This window comes from Anastrepha ludens, chromosome 6 (genome assembly GCF_028408465.1).
Source record: "Anastrepha ludens isolate Willacy chromosome 6, idAnaLude1.1, whole genome shotgun sequence".
In the NCBI taxonomy this organism is placed as follows: domain Eukaryota; kingdom Metazoa; phylum Arthropoda; class Insecta; order Diptera; family Tephritidae; genus Anastrepha; species Anastrepha ludens.
In genome coordinates, this window is record NC_071502.1 from 102,440,052 (window position 1) to 102,453,733 (window position 13,682).

The following is a 13,682-nucleotide window of genomic DNA, read 5'->3' on the forward strand; positions in this document are numbered from 1 at the left end:
TCTCTCAAACGCTTCAAAACGGATAAATAATATTCTTTATTGACTGTCTGCACCGATGGATGGTACTCATGGTGCACTACGCCTTGGCAATCGAAGAAAACAGTCAACATCACCTTCTCTTTACTTTTTGATCATAGGGTATAACGAAGATTTCCATCACTCAAAATCATTTTTTTTTCTATTAAATAAAAAACTTATGCGAAAAAAAATATTAATATACGTATAAAAATTAATCATCATTTTGTGCCACCTTGTATTTATAATTAGTTCTGTGATGAGTTTACTGACTAGATGTGTCTTGACTAGACCATTAAATTTCCAAATTCATAGTTCATAGCTTTACCGGTCATTAGACGGTTGGCTCACACGCAGAAAAGCTAGGTTTGCCATTTAAACCCCATTGCAGAAGCTCTGGGGACCTTTCGGACCAGGGGACTGTTGAACATTTTCTCTGTAAATGTCCTGGTTTGGCAGCTAGACTTCGAAAACTATTGCATCAACCTTACATCTCATCGCGTCCATTACACCAACAGCTCCGGCTGGTTGTAGATATCTGCCTGTGGGATGTCACAAAATGTAGTGCAACCTTTTCATCTTCCTACCTACAAATGTCTTTGGAGCTCACGTTACCAAATCCTATTACTTATTCAGTATACATTTAAATTTCATTTAAATTCTTCCAAGTATTAACTATCAGTTTGGTAAGTTTAATTTTTGCGCTAACAAGTTCAAAATTTCATTAATTGTTATGATATTACGGAGCAGTTTGAGAAATAGCACATCAATATTTTTTTTAAATAAATATTTATATTATTTTTTAGCATATGATCAATCTTTTACTGACACAACTATCCAATAAACAAATCAGCCGTTCACTAATCCGAGTAAAAACCGTCTGTTACACTACAATTTCAATTAGAATTAACTGCGTCGGTAAGCCCGATTAACGCCGCCGTCTGTGTAAGCTATTAGCAAGGCTGGGACGAGGGAGGCTGTAAAGGAGAATCTTAAAGGAGAAACCGGACAAATTGTAAAAATATTTGAATTGAATTTAAGGGGTTATATACGTCCAAAATTTTCAAAACATCGATTTTTTTACATATTATTATTCTTTATAGTTTTAGGCGTATTCCTGTGGAAGTCGAGTGTAAAAATTCCCCATAAATACAAAGTTATAGTAGAAAATGTAACTGCCCGACGAGAGTTTAATGCGCACAGGTAGCTGTCATTCGTTTGAGGCCGCTGGCCGTTAAAACTCGTTTTTATCGAAACTACTTTTCCGGCACGATCTTCATTATAACTCATACAGTTTTTACCATTTTTTATGCGGTTTTTTTTATTATTTGAAAGTGTTCTTTTATAGATTTGATTTTTTATATTTTAATTTAAAAATTTTATTATGTAAAACGCATACTTTTTTAAAAAGCCGTCAATTGCAAACTTTTTCGAAATTCAAAAATCCGGCTCGACAGACTATAACTAATATACTAATTTATTTTACAAGATTTTTTTTACTTTTTACAGATCCATCAACATTTTAAGAAGAAATGATGCTGACCGTGGATCAAGTTTTTTCCACTGTACTTTGGGTCAAGTGATTTTCTATATACTAATTTTTGTAAAGAAAAATTAAAATAAATTTTTTTTATAAAGTTTATGTATTATACTAATATTGTTTATAATATAATACATAACAATATAACATTTTTTTTATATTTAGTTCTATTGCTATCACTTCTAAAAACAGTTTTTCTTTTAGCGCATTTTTGGCGCTGCTGGGCGTATGTAACCCCTTAATATGATATAATATTTTAAATAAAATTTAATATATTGTACAAAAACAAAGATAAATAAATAAAGAGTGTTTTATTTCATAAATCGAGTTTTATGAACACTCTTGGTCGTGTGAGCATTGCACGAATTAGTTCACTCTACACAGATTGTACTGTGGTGTTGTAGTAGTGCTGGCGAGATGTAATTTTTTTCAATGCAAATATGTCAAATATTTACTTTAAAGGATGAATTAAAAAACGAAGAAATTATTAACTTACCCATACTTTTTGTTGAACGATCCTCTAAGGTGCTCATATTCGATTTTGAAACAAGTTCCATATTGTTTAGTATCTGCATAAAAAGTAAGATAAATGTTCAGCGTTTGAAATTTAATAAAAAAATTTAAGCCTTTGTGTTATTGAAACTAAAAGTGGAGAAAAGTATGCAAGACAGCTGGAAACTTCATTTGTATTGTATATTAAAACTTATATTTTGTTAAAGAAATTTAAATATTATTTAAGACAAATTCATTATTTGTATTTTACATTTACATACATTTATAAATGAGTCTGGAGGTGAACAATAACGAGGTGAAGTATCCAATATTGTTTTTGTATAACTTGTTTGCTAAAAAATTTATATTTCGAGTGATTTTTTTTACTTTTATTTTTTATGAAATAAATTAAAAAAATATTTTGAGTGATTTTTTTTTTTATTTAATTTTTTTACTTTTATTTTTTACTAACGATTCTTATACATTTTTAAGAAGCGTTGTACCTAGTATATATGAAGGGATCATTATTATCATAAATTCCTAGAGTTCCAGTGTGGAACATAGGGCCACAATGAATTTCTACAATTCGGGTCTGTTTAGCGCCAATCTCTTTACTTCATTCCAGCTAAGCTGCATGGCGCTGATGCTGACTCCAGCAGTCGTATCCAGGTATTCGCTGATCTTCCAAGTCTGCAGCTGGCTTGGGGGTTCCACTCAATGGGGTCCTTGTTAAGACACCATTTCCTCTGCGAAGAACATGGCCAATCCGGCCCCATTTTTTCCATATAAAAGGATACTAATAAGCAATTTTCATTTGATACTTTAAATTTTAAGTGATAAAAATCTTTATGTTGAAATTTATGTGCGCTTGTTTCTTTGTATACTGCAGCTGTCTACTTCACAGGTGATCAATTTTGCGCCAACTAGTATAATTTCGAAGTAAGAAACTGTGTTTAATCGGCATCCAACATTAACGTCCATAATTTTAATCAGCGTTGGAATACCTATTAATACTTGGTTCAAGTGCCAATTTGGGCTGAGTAGGAATTAAGCAGTAAAGTCCTCTCTTTAAGAAGAAACCCTACTTTATATTTATTTGATCATATATAATTGGCGCTTACACCCATTTCGGGTGTTTGGCCGAGCTCCTCCTCCTATTTGTGGAGTGCTTCTTGATGTTGTTCCACAAATGGAGAGACCTACAGTTTCAAGCCGACTGCGAACGGCAGATATTTTTTATGAGGAGCTTTTTCATGGCAGAAATACACTCGGAGATTTGCCATTGCCTGTCGAGGGGCGACCGCTAATAGGAAAAACTTTTTCCTCACTTTGGTGTTTCACCGAGATTTGAACCTACATTCTCTCTGAATTCCAAATGCTAGTCACGCACCAATCCATTCGACTACGGCGGTCGCCATCATGCTGCAACGATAAAAATATGCACTGTCAGGAGAACACAGAAAGTTGGTATTTCGCGAGTGGGGGTACTCGGTTCTTAGTGATTATTCCGATTAAATGATAAAAAGTTTTTAGAAAAAACGTAAAAAAGCTAATCATTGACTTCAAAATGCTTGAGATTGTCTAGTTGTGTTGGACATCTATTTTCTACACTTTATTAGATAACAAAAAGTAGTCGTTTGATTTGTATTTTTATGTAAAAAATCAGTTTGTCTACACGTAACTTTATTTAACTTTAATTTTCTATTTTGAACAGTCAATTTTCGTAACTTAACTTAACTTGCAGTAAGAAATTGTGGACGATTACTCAATAAGCCTACTTTCTGGTTGATAGCTCAATTTTTTTAGTTAATATTTTTTTTACTGCTGTTTGACCATCGACCATAGGTTTGTCCGGTAAATTTTATTCAGCAACGAAATTCTGGTGAATTGCTATCCGGTCTCTATCAAAGCGAAAAATATTCCAAATAGTAAACGAACAGAAAATAGGTAAAAACATGCAGGTTCCACGGTTAGCTCATGGTTTATTTAAATAGAAAATTAAAAGTGAAATAAGTGAAATAAGAAAAATGGAAAATACGAAAGGGCTCCCCGCCACATTCTGCAGAGTCCAAACTAGATTTGCTTACTTCTTTCTTAACTAAATTATTTATATTCATATACCAGCTGTGTTCGACCAGCTATTTCTCCTGCTGGTAAACATTTTTCCAGCAGAAACTATCAGCTTCCCATCAAAATTTCATTTCGATCTCTCCATTTTCCCTACTTTGCTAGAGGTTTGCGCAAGCAAAAATTTTCAACTTCGCGAACTCTGAACTGAGGTCGCATCAAATCAATTAGTTTGGGAAATTATTTTATTATTGTTTGGCAAAAAAATGTGATTAAGTTAAGTAGCGGTCTAAGTATAGAATAATTTGGTTATAAATGAAGAGAAAATTTGTTTGAAATTCGTATTTTTGAAATTAAAAAAAAAAATTTGGTTAACAAACCGAAGAGCTTTGAAGCGTGGATCTTTAAATAAAAGATTATACAGAACTTATTGATAAATTTGTGGAAATATTGGAAACTGTTAAATAAGATTTCGCAGTATTTTTTCTTTATTGAAAAACTGCAAGGACTGTGTAAATATGCGTATCTGTATGTAGCTTTTATAAGCATAATGAGCCCTTGCTAATAAAATGAAATTCTTTCAAACTAAGGACATTTTTCCAATTTCATGGCGAATCATTAAATTTTCACCCCGAATTTTTCATGAAAGAGAATTTAAATTTAATGTAAAAATTAATTTTATGACTTGACTGCAAAAATATATATATAAAATTGGAGGAGAAGGAGCTCGGCCAAATACCCAACAGAAGTGTATGCGCCAATTATTTATTTATTTATTTATTTATTAGTTATGCACACACTTTCTATATAATTAAAAAAAAACTTATTCTTGGATAATACAATGTTCGTGCCATATTCGTTTAAATTTTAAACACTCCTCTGTATCTGCGCTTACGAAATTCAATTAAAAATTCTAAGTGTTATTTCCGCAAAACAAACTCACCAAATTATTGTATAATTATTTCAAGCAATATTTTAGTTGATAATTTTTAACGTAATTGAATGAAGCCACATACGTAGGTACATACCGCACAGGTATGTGTTTACAAAAGGATGAACGTACCGGTGTGACAGAAAAGATCATAATGGTGTAGCAGAAAACAATTCTTCGAATAATACAAAGCGCCGGAAAATGGATTACTCTATCGAAAGATTTATAGTTTTTGCAAATGGCGCCGCACGTTAATTATATCAGGTCAGTCCATAAGTTCGTGCGTATTTTACCCATAATTTCACTTTTGTACGATTTTTGCATACAAAAAATTATTCGCGGAATATAACGGAACTATTTATATTGTTATTTACGTGTTGTTAAAAAATAAAATGAAATCTTCTAACGCGTATAAGAGGCATATTTTGTATTTTTTTTATAAAAGTGGTAAAAATGCAACAACTGCTGGTGCAGAAATAAACACTGTTCACGGAGAGGATACCGTGAGTGTAAGGACTGCGCAAAAGTGGTTTTCAAAATTCCGAAGTGGTAACTGCGACGTGGAGGATGCCCCGCGCGCCGGTCTTTAACTCCGACGCCTAGCTCGAACTCGTGGAAGCTGAGCCTAATTTGACAGTCGATATGATAGCTCAGATGTTAAATTCAACGCATGGTACAGTTCACAGGCACCTGGTTCAGTTGGGAAAGGGTTCAAAGCTGGGAAAATGGATTTCGCATAGACTTTCCGTCGCCAATCTTCAGCAGAAAGTGAATGTGTGCTCTCAGCTGCTGCAACGGCTTGAAAATGAAAGTTTTTTGAACCGTATCGTTACTGGCGATGCAGAATGGGTCCCTTACAATAATCCTGTTTGCAAACGCCAATGTTTAGATAAAGATGAAATACCAGAACCGACCTCTAGAGATGGCCTTCACTCCAAGAAGATTCCCCTGTCTATTTGGTGGGATATGGCCAGTATTGTTTATTATGAACTTCTGAAACCAAACCAGACGATAACTGCTGATTTTTATTCCCATCAGCTATCAAACCTGAATGAGGCACTTAAAAAAATCGATTGTCTTTAGTGAATAGACGCAAAGTTTTGTTTCGCCACGACAACGCGGTCTTACACCGCAAGGCAAACATTAGGCAAGCTGAACGAGCTCGGATGGGAGCTAATGCCGCATCCACCATACTTTCCGGATATTGCACCTTGTGATATTAACCTTTTCCGTGGACTTCAATCCCATATGAGTAACAAGAAATACTCCTCAAAGGAAGCTATAAAAAGGGATATCGAAGCGTATTTTGGCTCCAAGGACAACCAATTTTTTGAGCTGGGAATTAAAAATTTGCCTAAACGTTGGGAAGACATTGTAAATAATGATGGAAAATATATTATTGATTAATAAATACTTTAAACATCTTTTTTATTAATTTTAAAACCACCTTTAAAAAACGCACGAACTTATGGACTGACCTGATATTTGACACTTCTGAATTAGACAGCTATAGTATCCAAAGAGGCAAGTGATGGAGCGCGTAAAAGTCAAAATACAAATCATCTTAAAATCATTTTTTTAAATATAAAAAGTTATTAAAAGAAAACCGGATGATTAATTTTGCGCCACCTTGTACTTTTCGAAATTTCGCGCAGGTTTGGCAGTTATATTTAAATATTTAACCCGCTTATACATAATAGGTTCCGCGCCATGTACTGACCAGGAGCGATATAATCAGCCCTATCGTAGACTGGTTTTCGTAGAAACTAAGAAATTGTAATCATACACTTCGAATAGCTCCGAACGTTCATTCGAAATTCATAGAGTAGCATTCACCGAATACACTCGAAACGTCAAATCTTAGAGTTTCGTACAATTTTTCTACAACGAGGTTAGACTAACAGACAAAAATTAGAACCAGTAATAAAAAGGGGATTTAAAAAGAACCAAATAAAAAAGCCGTAAAAGGTAAATCCTATATTAACTAAACTATAAATAAAAAGGAATTTTTGAAGTATATGCACTTTTATGTGACTTCCACAGGTGTAAAGTTGTAACAACATGGCAGGAGTATGCCACTTGGTTGGAGCTAATAAAGGTGAAATCAATCATGGCATTGATACTTTACTAACTCTTTCAGTTGTAGTGGAGCAATTTTTCTTTAGTGTGGGAATAATTTTTATGGGGCGCACATCTACACCCCAAATGATGCCAGGAAATCTATATTTTGGATAGAATCCCATCTTGCTTTCCCATTTTTCATTGGCACTCATGTCGAGATTTACCCACTGTGGTCATAATCGCGTTTGTAGTGACGCCAATATGTCTTTTAGTGAATAGCTAAATGTCGACAGCCCTATTGGAACGTCGAAATCTTTGCTAACTCCGTGGTGATAGCCTCCCTCCGCAAGAAACCGTAAATCAGAGCGGAGAATCAGTCGGAGAACTGGAGTTATGGACGACGACCTCGCTGAGCTTGCGCTGTCTTCAATAAAACTCAAAACGTATGTAAATGCAGCTTTATTTAACCGGTAATTTCTGATAAACCTTGATTAAACCGTATTTAAGTAAACCTTTTCTTTAATAAAAAGAGAGAGTTGCTTGCATCTCTCAATATTTTGCTCTCAATTCTGAGACTCCGTTTTCTTCTCTCACTTTCCTTCGCCATTAACACAACCCCACAAGTCAACGAGTACATTTTAATTTGAAAATTCAGCTAACTTGACAAAAAACTTAAAAAATATTTGCTAAATTGTCTTGTTTACATTGAAGTGAGCTGTTGTCGAAAAAGCAAAATTTGACATTTGAGTTTGGCAGCACTTTTTTCGTGTTACATGGAAGCCTCGATCACAATTTTTTCGTATTCGTAGTAGACATTCGTATTCGAAGGTTTTCTACGACGAATTCTATGATAAAGCTGAATATGCATTATGATGTTTTTCTTAAATTGATTTTTATTTTCAATTGAGAATGCCATCTACATGTATAGTTTATCAAGGAATAAAAAAACTATAGGTTTGCGTATAACTAGATTATCTATAATACTATTTCGAGCTTAACTTCCAATCCGTAAGTAAAAATTGAGATTTACAATACAAAACTTCACTTCCAAAAGATTATAAAATAAACTTAGATTATAAAGATACTTTTTCCCGTACAGGGTTGTATTTTCTGTTTTTTTTTCTGTGTTATCAATAATTATTATTATGAATGTGAAAACTAAATAGAATCGACGCCGGCAAAGAAAATAGGTTTGTAGGATTAATTCTAATAAAATTTTTGTTAGAAATTATTAATTATGCATTCATATTACAGAATAAAGCGTGTTGTTGTTGTTGTAGCAGCATAAACATTCCCCATACATATGCGGGGAATGCTGCTGAAGTTACAGTCCTTGGCCGGATATACAGTCTGTGTCAGAAGAAAAGAACCGTTTTTTTTCTTGTAACTTCAAGATATATTTCGTTCTGCTTTTTGCTGCATAATAGTCGCACTCCAGGGATTCGACGCCAATGCAAACCATAATGAGTGAGAAGTACGCAAAGCGTTTTGAGGCGGTATTTTTATGGACGAATTCTAAATCGCCGAAATTATCTCACGCCGCGGCTGCAAAAGTGATTAAAAATCAAAAGGTTTGTTGTGATGTGGAATCAGCGGTATAAGGTGTACAAAAATGTTGATGACTTTTCCGAGGGTGAAGCGAGTGAAGCCAACAAAGTAGGATAAAGTGATCGTCCAACTTTTTAAGCGGGACTCTTCTTTGTGGCTAAAAAGGGAAAAGATGTGAGAATCAACGCCATCGAACGCCAACTGAAGGAGGCGAACATATCCTACCGTCCCACATCATCGAAACCACTGCTCACAGAAAAACACATTGAGAAACAACAACAAGAAGAAAATGGCGTCACAGTATTGGACTGGCCTTCCCAGTTCCCAGATGCCACCGCCATTGAAAATGTGTGAGGAACTATGAAAACGCATCTTGCCGGAAAATCAGTCCATGATTTAAAGCATTTCGTGCGTCAAATTCGCAAAATCTAGTCCTTTTTGTCGACGAGCTACGCAGAAAAACTGGTTCAAAGCATGAAGAGGATGCCAGGCTATACTCGACAACGATGAAGACTACACGGCTTTTTGAGTAATTGCGACTCGTAGTTTTGTACATACTTGCATGTAAAATTTTTTTAAATTTATCTCATTTATCCGGGTTGTTTCGGTTCTGTAGAACCGACAGTCGTGGAAACGACAGCGTCTGTCCATAGACGCTTTGGCCTTTTAGTGCTTATTATAAAAGGTAATATCGAATTTCTAACACGTATTGCTGTTATAATTTTTTGCAATCTCAGTGAACGTCGTTTACCAACAGCTGCTTAAATTTAATTTGCTTCTCTTTGCCTTCTTTGCATATCCTTAATAATAATTGAAAAAACCAAAAACACTAAAATATTACACGAAACCAATTTCTATGAAAAGAAACCTTTCAAAACAGTCTTAACAGCTGATTGTCAATTTTGCAGCTTCCATATGTGAACGGGTAGATTAATTTTTGTGGATTTATTGTTAATTACTGCATATGTGAACTTACTTCAAGGCCGCATAATTTTTCTGATTTCCGAAAAGGTATTTGCAGAACCCTTCTTGGCGGCTTTCCGGCGACCTCATTACAATCAATGGCGCAAAGGTCGCGTGCCCAGCTCAGCATAACTGTGTCTTTGACTACCAGAAGCTAAATGCTGCTATTTTTAGCACCCCAAACTAGCGGCCGCCGTAGCCGAATGGGTTGGTGTGTGATTATCATTCGGAATTCACAGAGAGAACGTTGGTTCGATTCTTGGTGAAAGATCAAAATTAAGAAAAACATTTTTCTAATAGCGGTCGCTCCTCGGCAGGCAATGGCGAACCTCCGAGTGTATTTCTGCCACGAAAAAGCTCCTCATAAAAATATCTGCCGTTCGGAGTCGGCTTGAAACTGTAGGTCCCTCCATTTGGGGTACAACATCAAGACGCACACCACAAAATAGGAGGAGGAGTTCGGCCAAACACCCAAAAAGGGTGTACGCGCCAATTATATATGTATAAACCAGCTTGGAACGTGAACGTTGTGTAGGATAAAACCTTTAGCTACTTAGAAATACACCTATATATGCGACCTCAGCACCTCAGCCTAGAATTCGCTAGATACCTGCTGCTTGCTGGTGGTAGATGGAATATTATAGAATAATAGAGAGCATAAAAAATTAAAAATGTTATGTAACTTATGACTAAATTTATAGTATACTCGTATAAGTATACCAGTATGTTTCAATGTGTGAGAATTTTTCAAATTACATAAACAAATAAGTGTCAATTCTCTAAGGGCACTTCATTTTGAAAATTATTTTTCCTACAAAGATGCCACTCGAACAAGGTCATATTAAGTAGTCAAATTGCTTTCCACTTCAGAAGAATCACTATTAAGCCCACTACTACATTTGTAGCTACCTATTCGCACATGTATCTATGTATGCATAAGTATTTACTTACTATTTACAGCATCGTTTAGCGAAAACGTGAGTACACATTTATTTAGCCATACACTCATAGATAATTAAAAAATGAATAAATTAATGGAGCTATAAATATTTACTCGCACAGTTTTACATGTAAATACTTATGTACATACTATGTATGCATGTGTGTATGTACATTTGTATGATTGTTTGTGTAGAAGTTATGATAAATTCGCAATTAAAAGCACTGAACAAGTTAATAGAGCACAAAACCAACTCGTTAGTTGTCTATGTATGCAAGTGGGCCAAAGTAAATATCGACATATGTAAATATGTAAGTATGTATGCGTATGTGTACCTATACATATAACTAAGTGCGATTTAATAAATACAAATTTTAAATTTACGCAGATAGTTGAATATTATAAGCAAAAACGGGGCATATGTATGTATGTATGTATAAGTATAAACATGCATACAGTCAACTAGTTGCTCATAAATTTTGCCAGAGGAGTTTCATAATTTCCCCTTGCTCTGCTGCACACTAATGCCTGTAATTAAGCTTTTAAATAATGAAATTATTAATTAGAGAATATTTATACCATATTTACACCCGAAAACAAATATAATATTTGTGCCATAAAGTAGTAGTACAGATATGGAATATTTAATTATGCAATAAAAATTTCATAAATAACTATGCAAAAAAAATAGACTTTGTATACTTTTTAAAATGCCTAATGCATCATCAAAGCTGCCGTCGCAGCAATGGTATGTGCAGAGACTACAAAGCTTCCCCTCGTTTGGAATTGCATTATACAGCATTGCAATTTTGGTTTTATTTAAAAAAATATATACGAGTATATTATAATATTTTCATCTACTGATTTCTAGATTTTTTTTTTTTATAATTGGTGCCTACACCCTTTTTGGGTGTTTGGCCGAGCCCCTCCTCCTATTTGTGGCGTGCGTCTTGATGTTGTTCCACAAATGGATTGCAAAAGTGTAATATAGACTGCCTGCATATAGATTATAATGATAGCTGAGTTGCCAACCATTTGCTCTTCACAATAATTTTAGTGCTTTTTGTACTCAAAATGTGAAAACTTTTAAGTTTGGTGTTTGTTCCTTTTTTTTAATTTAAAGCTACCGAAATTGTAAGATAATAAGAAAACTGTATTATTAAACAAAAGAAGGTTAAAAAGGTCACTCTGAGAAGATTTTAGTGCTAATGAAAAGTTGTTGATTCTTTTATAATTTGATATTTTGAAAGTGTAAATTTAATTTTTTGCTCCTAACCTCCTAACCTTATGCAAGAATATTAAATCTTCTTCCCTCAACTCTTTTAACATTGAAATTTAAAAAAGCGTTTGATTTTAGTGAATGTGAATTAAAACCTCAGAGGTGTAATCGTTTGTTGCGGTCCTCAATCCTTAGTGGAACATAGGGCATCAAGAGGTGTATTCATAGTAAAAATAAGCAACAAAATACCAAAAAATACTGAAGAAACCATAACGACATTTTTACAAAAAGAGTGCCTTATCCTGTTACATAACCTTAAATATAGCAAAAAAGTCGTTCTCGTAACAAAAGAGTTTATATTAACAAAAAATCTAATAAATTAAATTGTGCATATCCATAACATATTTAGTTAAAAAAACGCACATTTCCAAGACAATTTGTCACGTATACAAAGTTCTTTGAGTAATTTAATAAAAAATTGGTATTTTATTTTCTTTAAATGGACATTTGAGTGCGTTTTTATATCCAAAGCTAGGCAACACTGCAGTAGCAAGAGAGATATTTGACTGTTGAAAGCAGGAGAACACCAACAACAACTGCAATCGCGGGCAGTGCGACCAGATGTTAAAAAAAAGTAAAGCTAAATAAAACTGAGTGAATTATTGAACTAATTTAAAAAAAAATGTATATTTTACAAAAATATAAATATTAAATTTTAATTAGAACAGGCTAGAAAAATGTCATAAGGAAAGAACTAAATCTCCGAGACTAACAACATTAAAAAGCTAAATCAAGTTACGAAAATGGTAATCTGGCCATACTGGTGCTAATATGATGTCACTCATTGTCAAATTTGCTGAGAGCAAAGTAACAGTACCACGATATGCGCCATCAGTAGTATGTATATTCCGGACTACAAGACAATATCAAAAATGTTAAAATTTTAACATTTTTATCATTTTAACTCAAAAATTTAACATTTTTACCATTTAACTCATTTTTTTAACTTACAGTTACTCAAAATTTTAACATTTTTTAACATTTAACTCATTTTTTTAGCTTATATTATCTCAAAAAATAAACGTTTAAATTTTGATGTGGGTCGATGAGTCCAACCCTAAATTATAGTTACTCGTAGTTAATATTTTTAAGATATTAAAGATATCTATTTTTGATGTACTAGTAATCAATATTTAGGTTGGTACAGTTAAAATTTTGTGTTGGGTCGATGTCTATTAAGTGAAAAAATGTTAAAATATTGATTACAAAATATTTAAAGTAATCTATTCAAAAAAAAAAAAAAAACAAAAAAGGATACATTTATTTTTTAAAGTACCTTTCAAAAAAAACGACGAACTCCTCAAAACAAGAGTCTTTGAGTCAGATTTGAACTTGCAACAAAATTATTGTTATAATTCCAACTGCTTAACCAACTCATCTAAACATCATATTCTAAAGTAATGCAATTACAGCTGAGTAGTATGCAAAGCAAGCAATGCTGATCTTATCAACATTGCTCACAATCTATAAATAGAATAAGCATAAGCACAAACCAAAAAAAATGAAATACTGTTGAATACGAGTCACAAACTGCAAGATAAGCATAATATTTGATAAGCTTTTATACATCAACACATGTTTCGACTCTGTCGAAACCGTTTGACAAAGTCAAACATGGTTACAAGTGCAGTATGTATTTAGCGTTAGAAGAGGGTGGACGCAAAAAAAAATTGAAACTTCAAATTTGAACTCTTTGAAGTTCAAATTTATAAAATTTACCCAATATTGGTTCATAATTTAAATCTCTTATTAAATATGTTATTGGATTAGATGGATAAATTTTACTAATATAAAATATTTCTCGAGTCCAATTATTTTTATATTTGTTTTCAAATTGTTTTTTATG

General features: G+C 33.4%; 1 protein-coding gene across 3 annotated transcripts in view; it reads right to left on the reverse strand.

The window, feature by feature from the left end:
• Positions 1–13,682, reverse strand: part of LOC128866653 (uncharacterized) — a 50,419-nt gene that overhangs the window by 9,714 nt on the left and 27,023 nt on the right. For 2 of the 3 annotated variants that reach the window (XM_054107553.1, XM_054107551.1), the window contains exon 1: positions 2,052–2,130. In XM_054107553.1, the coding sequence (XP_053963528.1) occupies positions 2,052–2,130 (79 nt within the window). Of the gene's footprint in view, positions 1–2,051; positions 2,131–13,682 lie in introns of those variants that run through there. The other variant, XM_054107552.1, reaches the window with a different exon arrangement.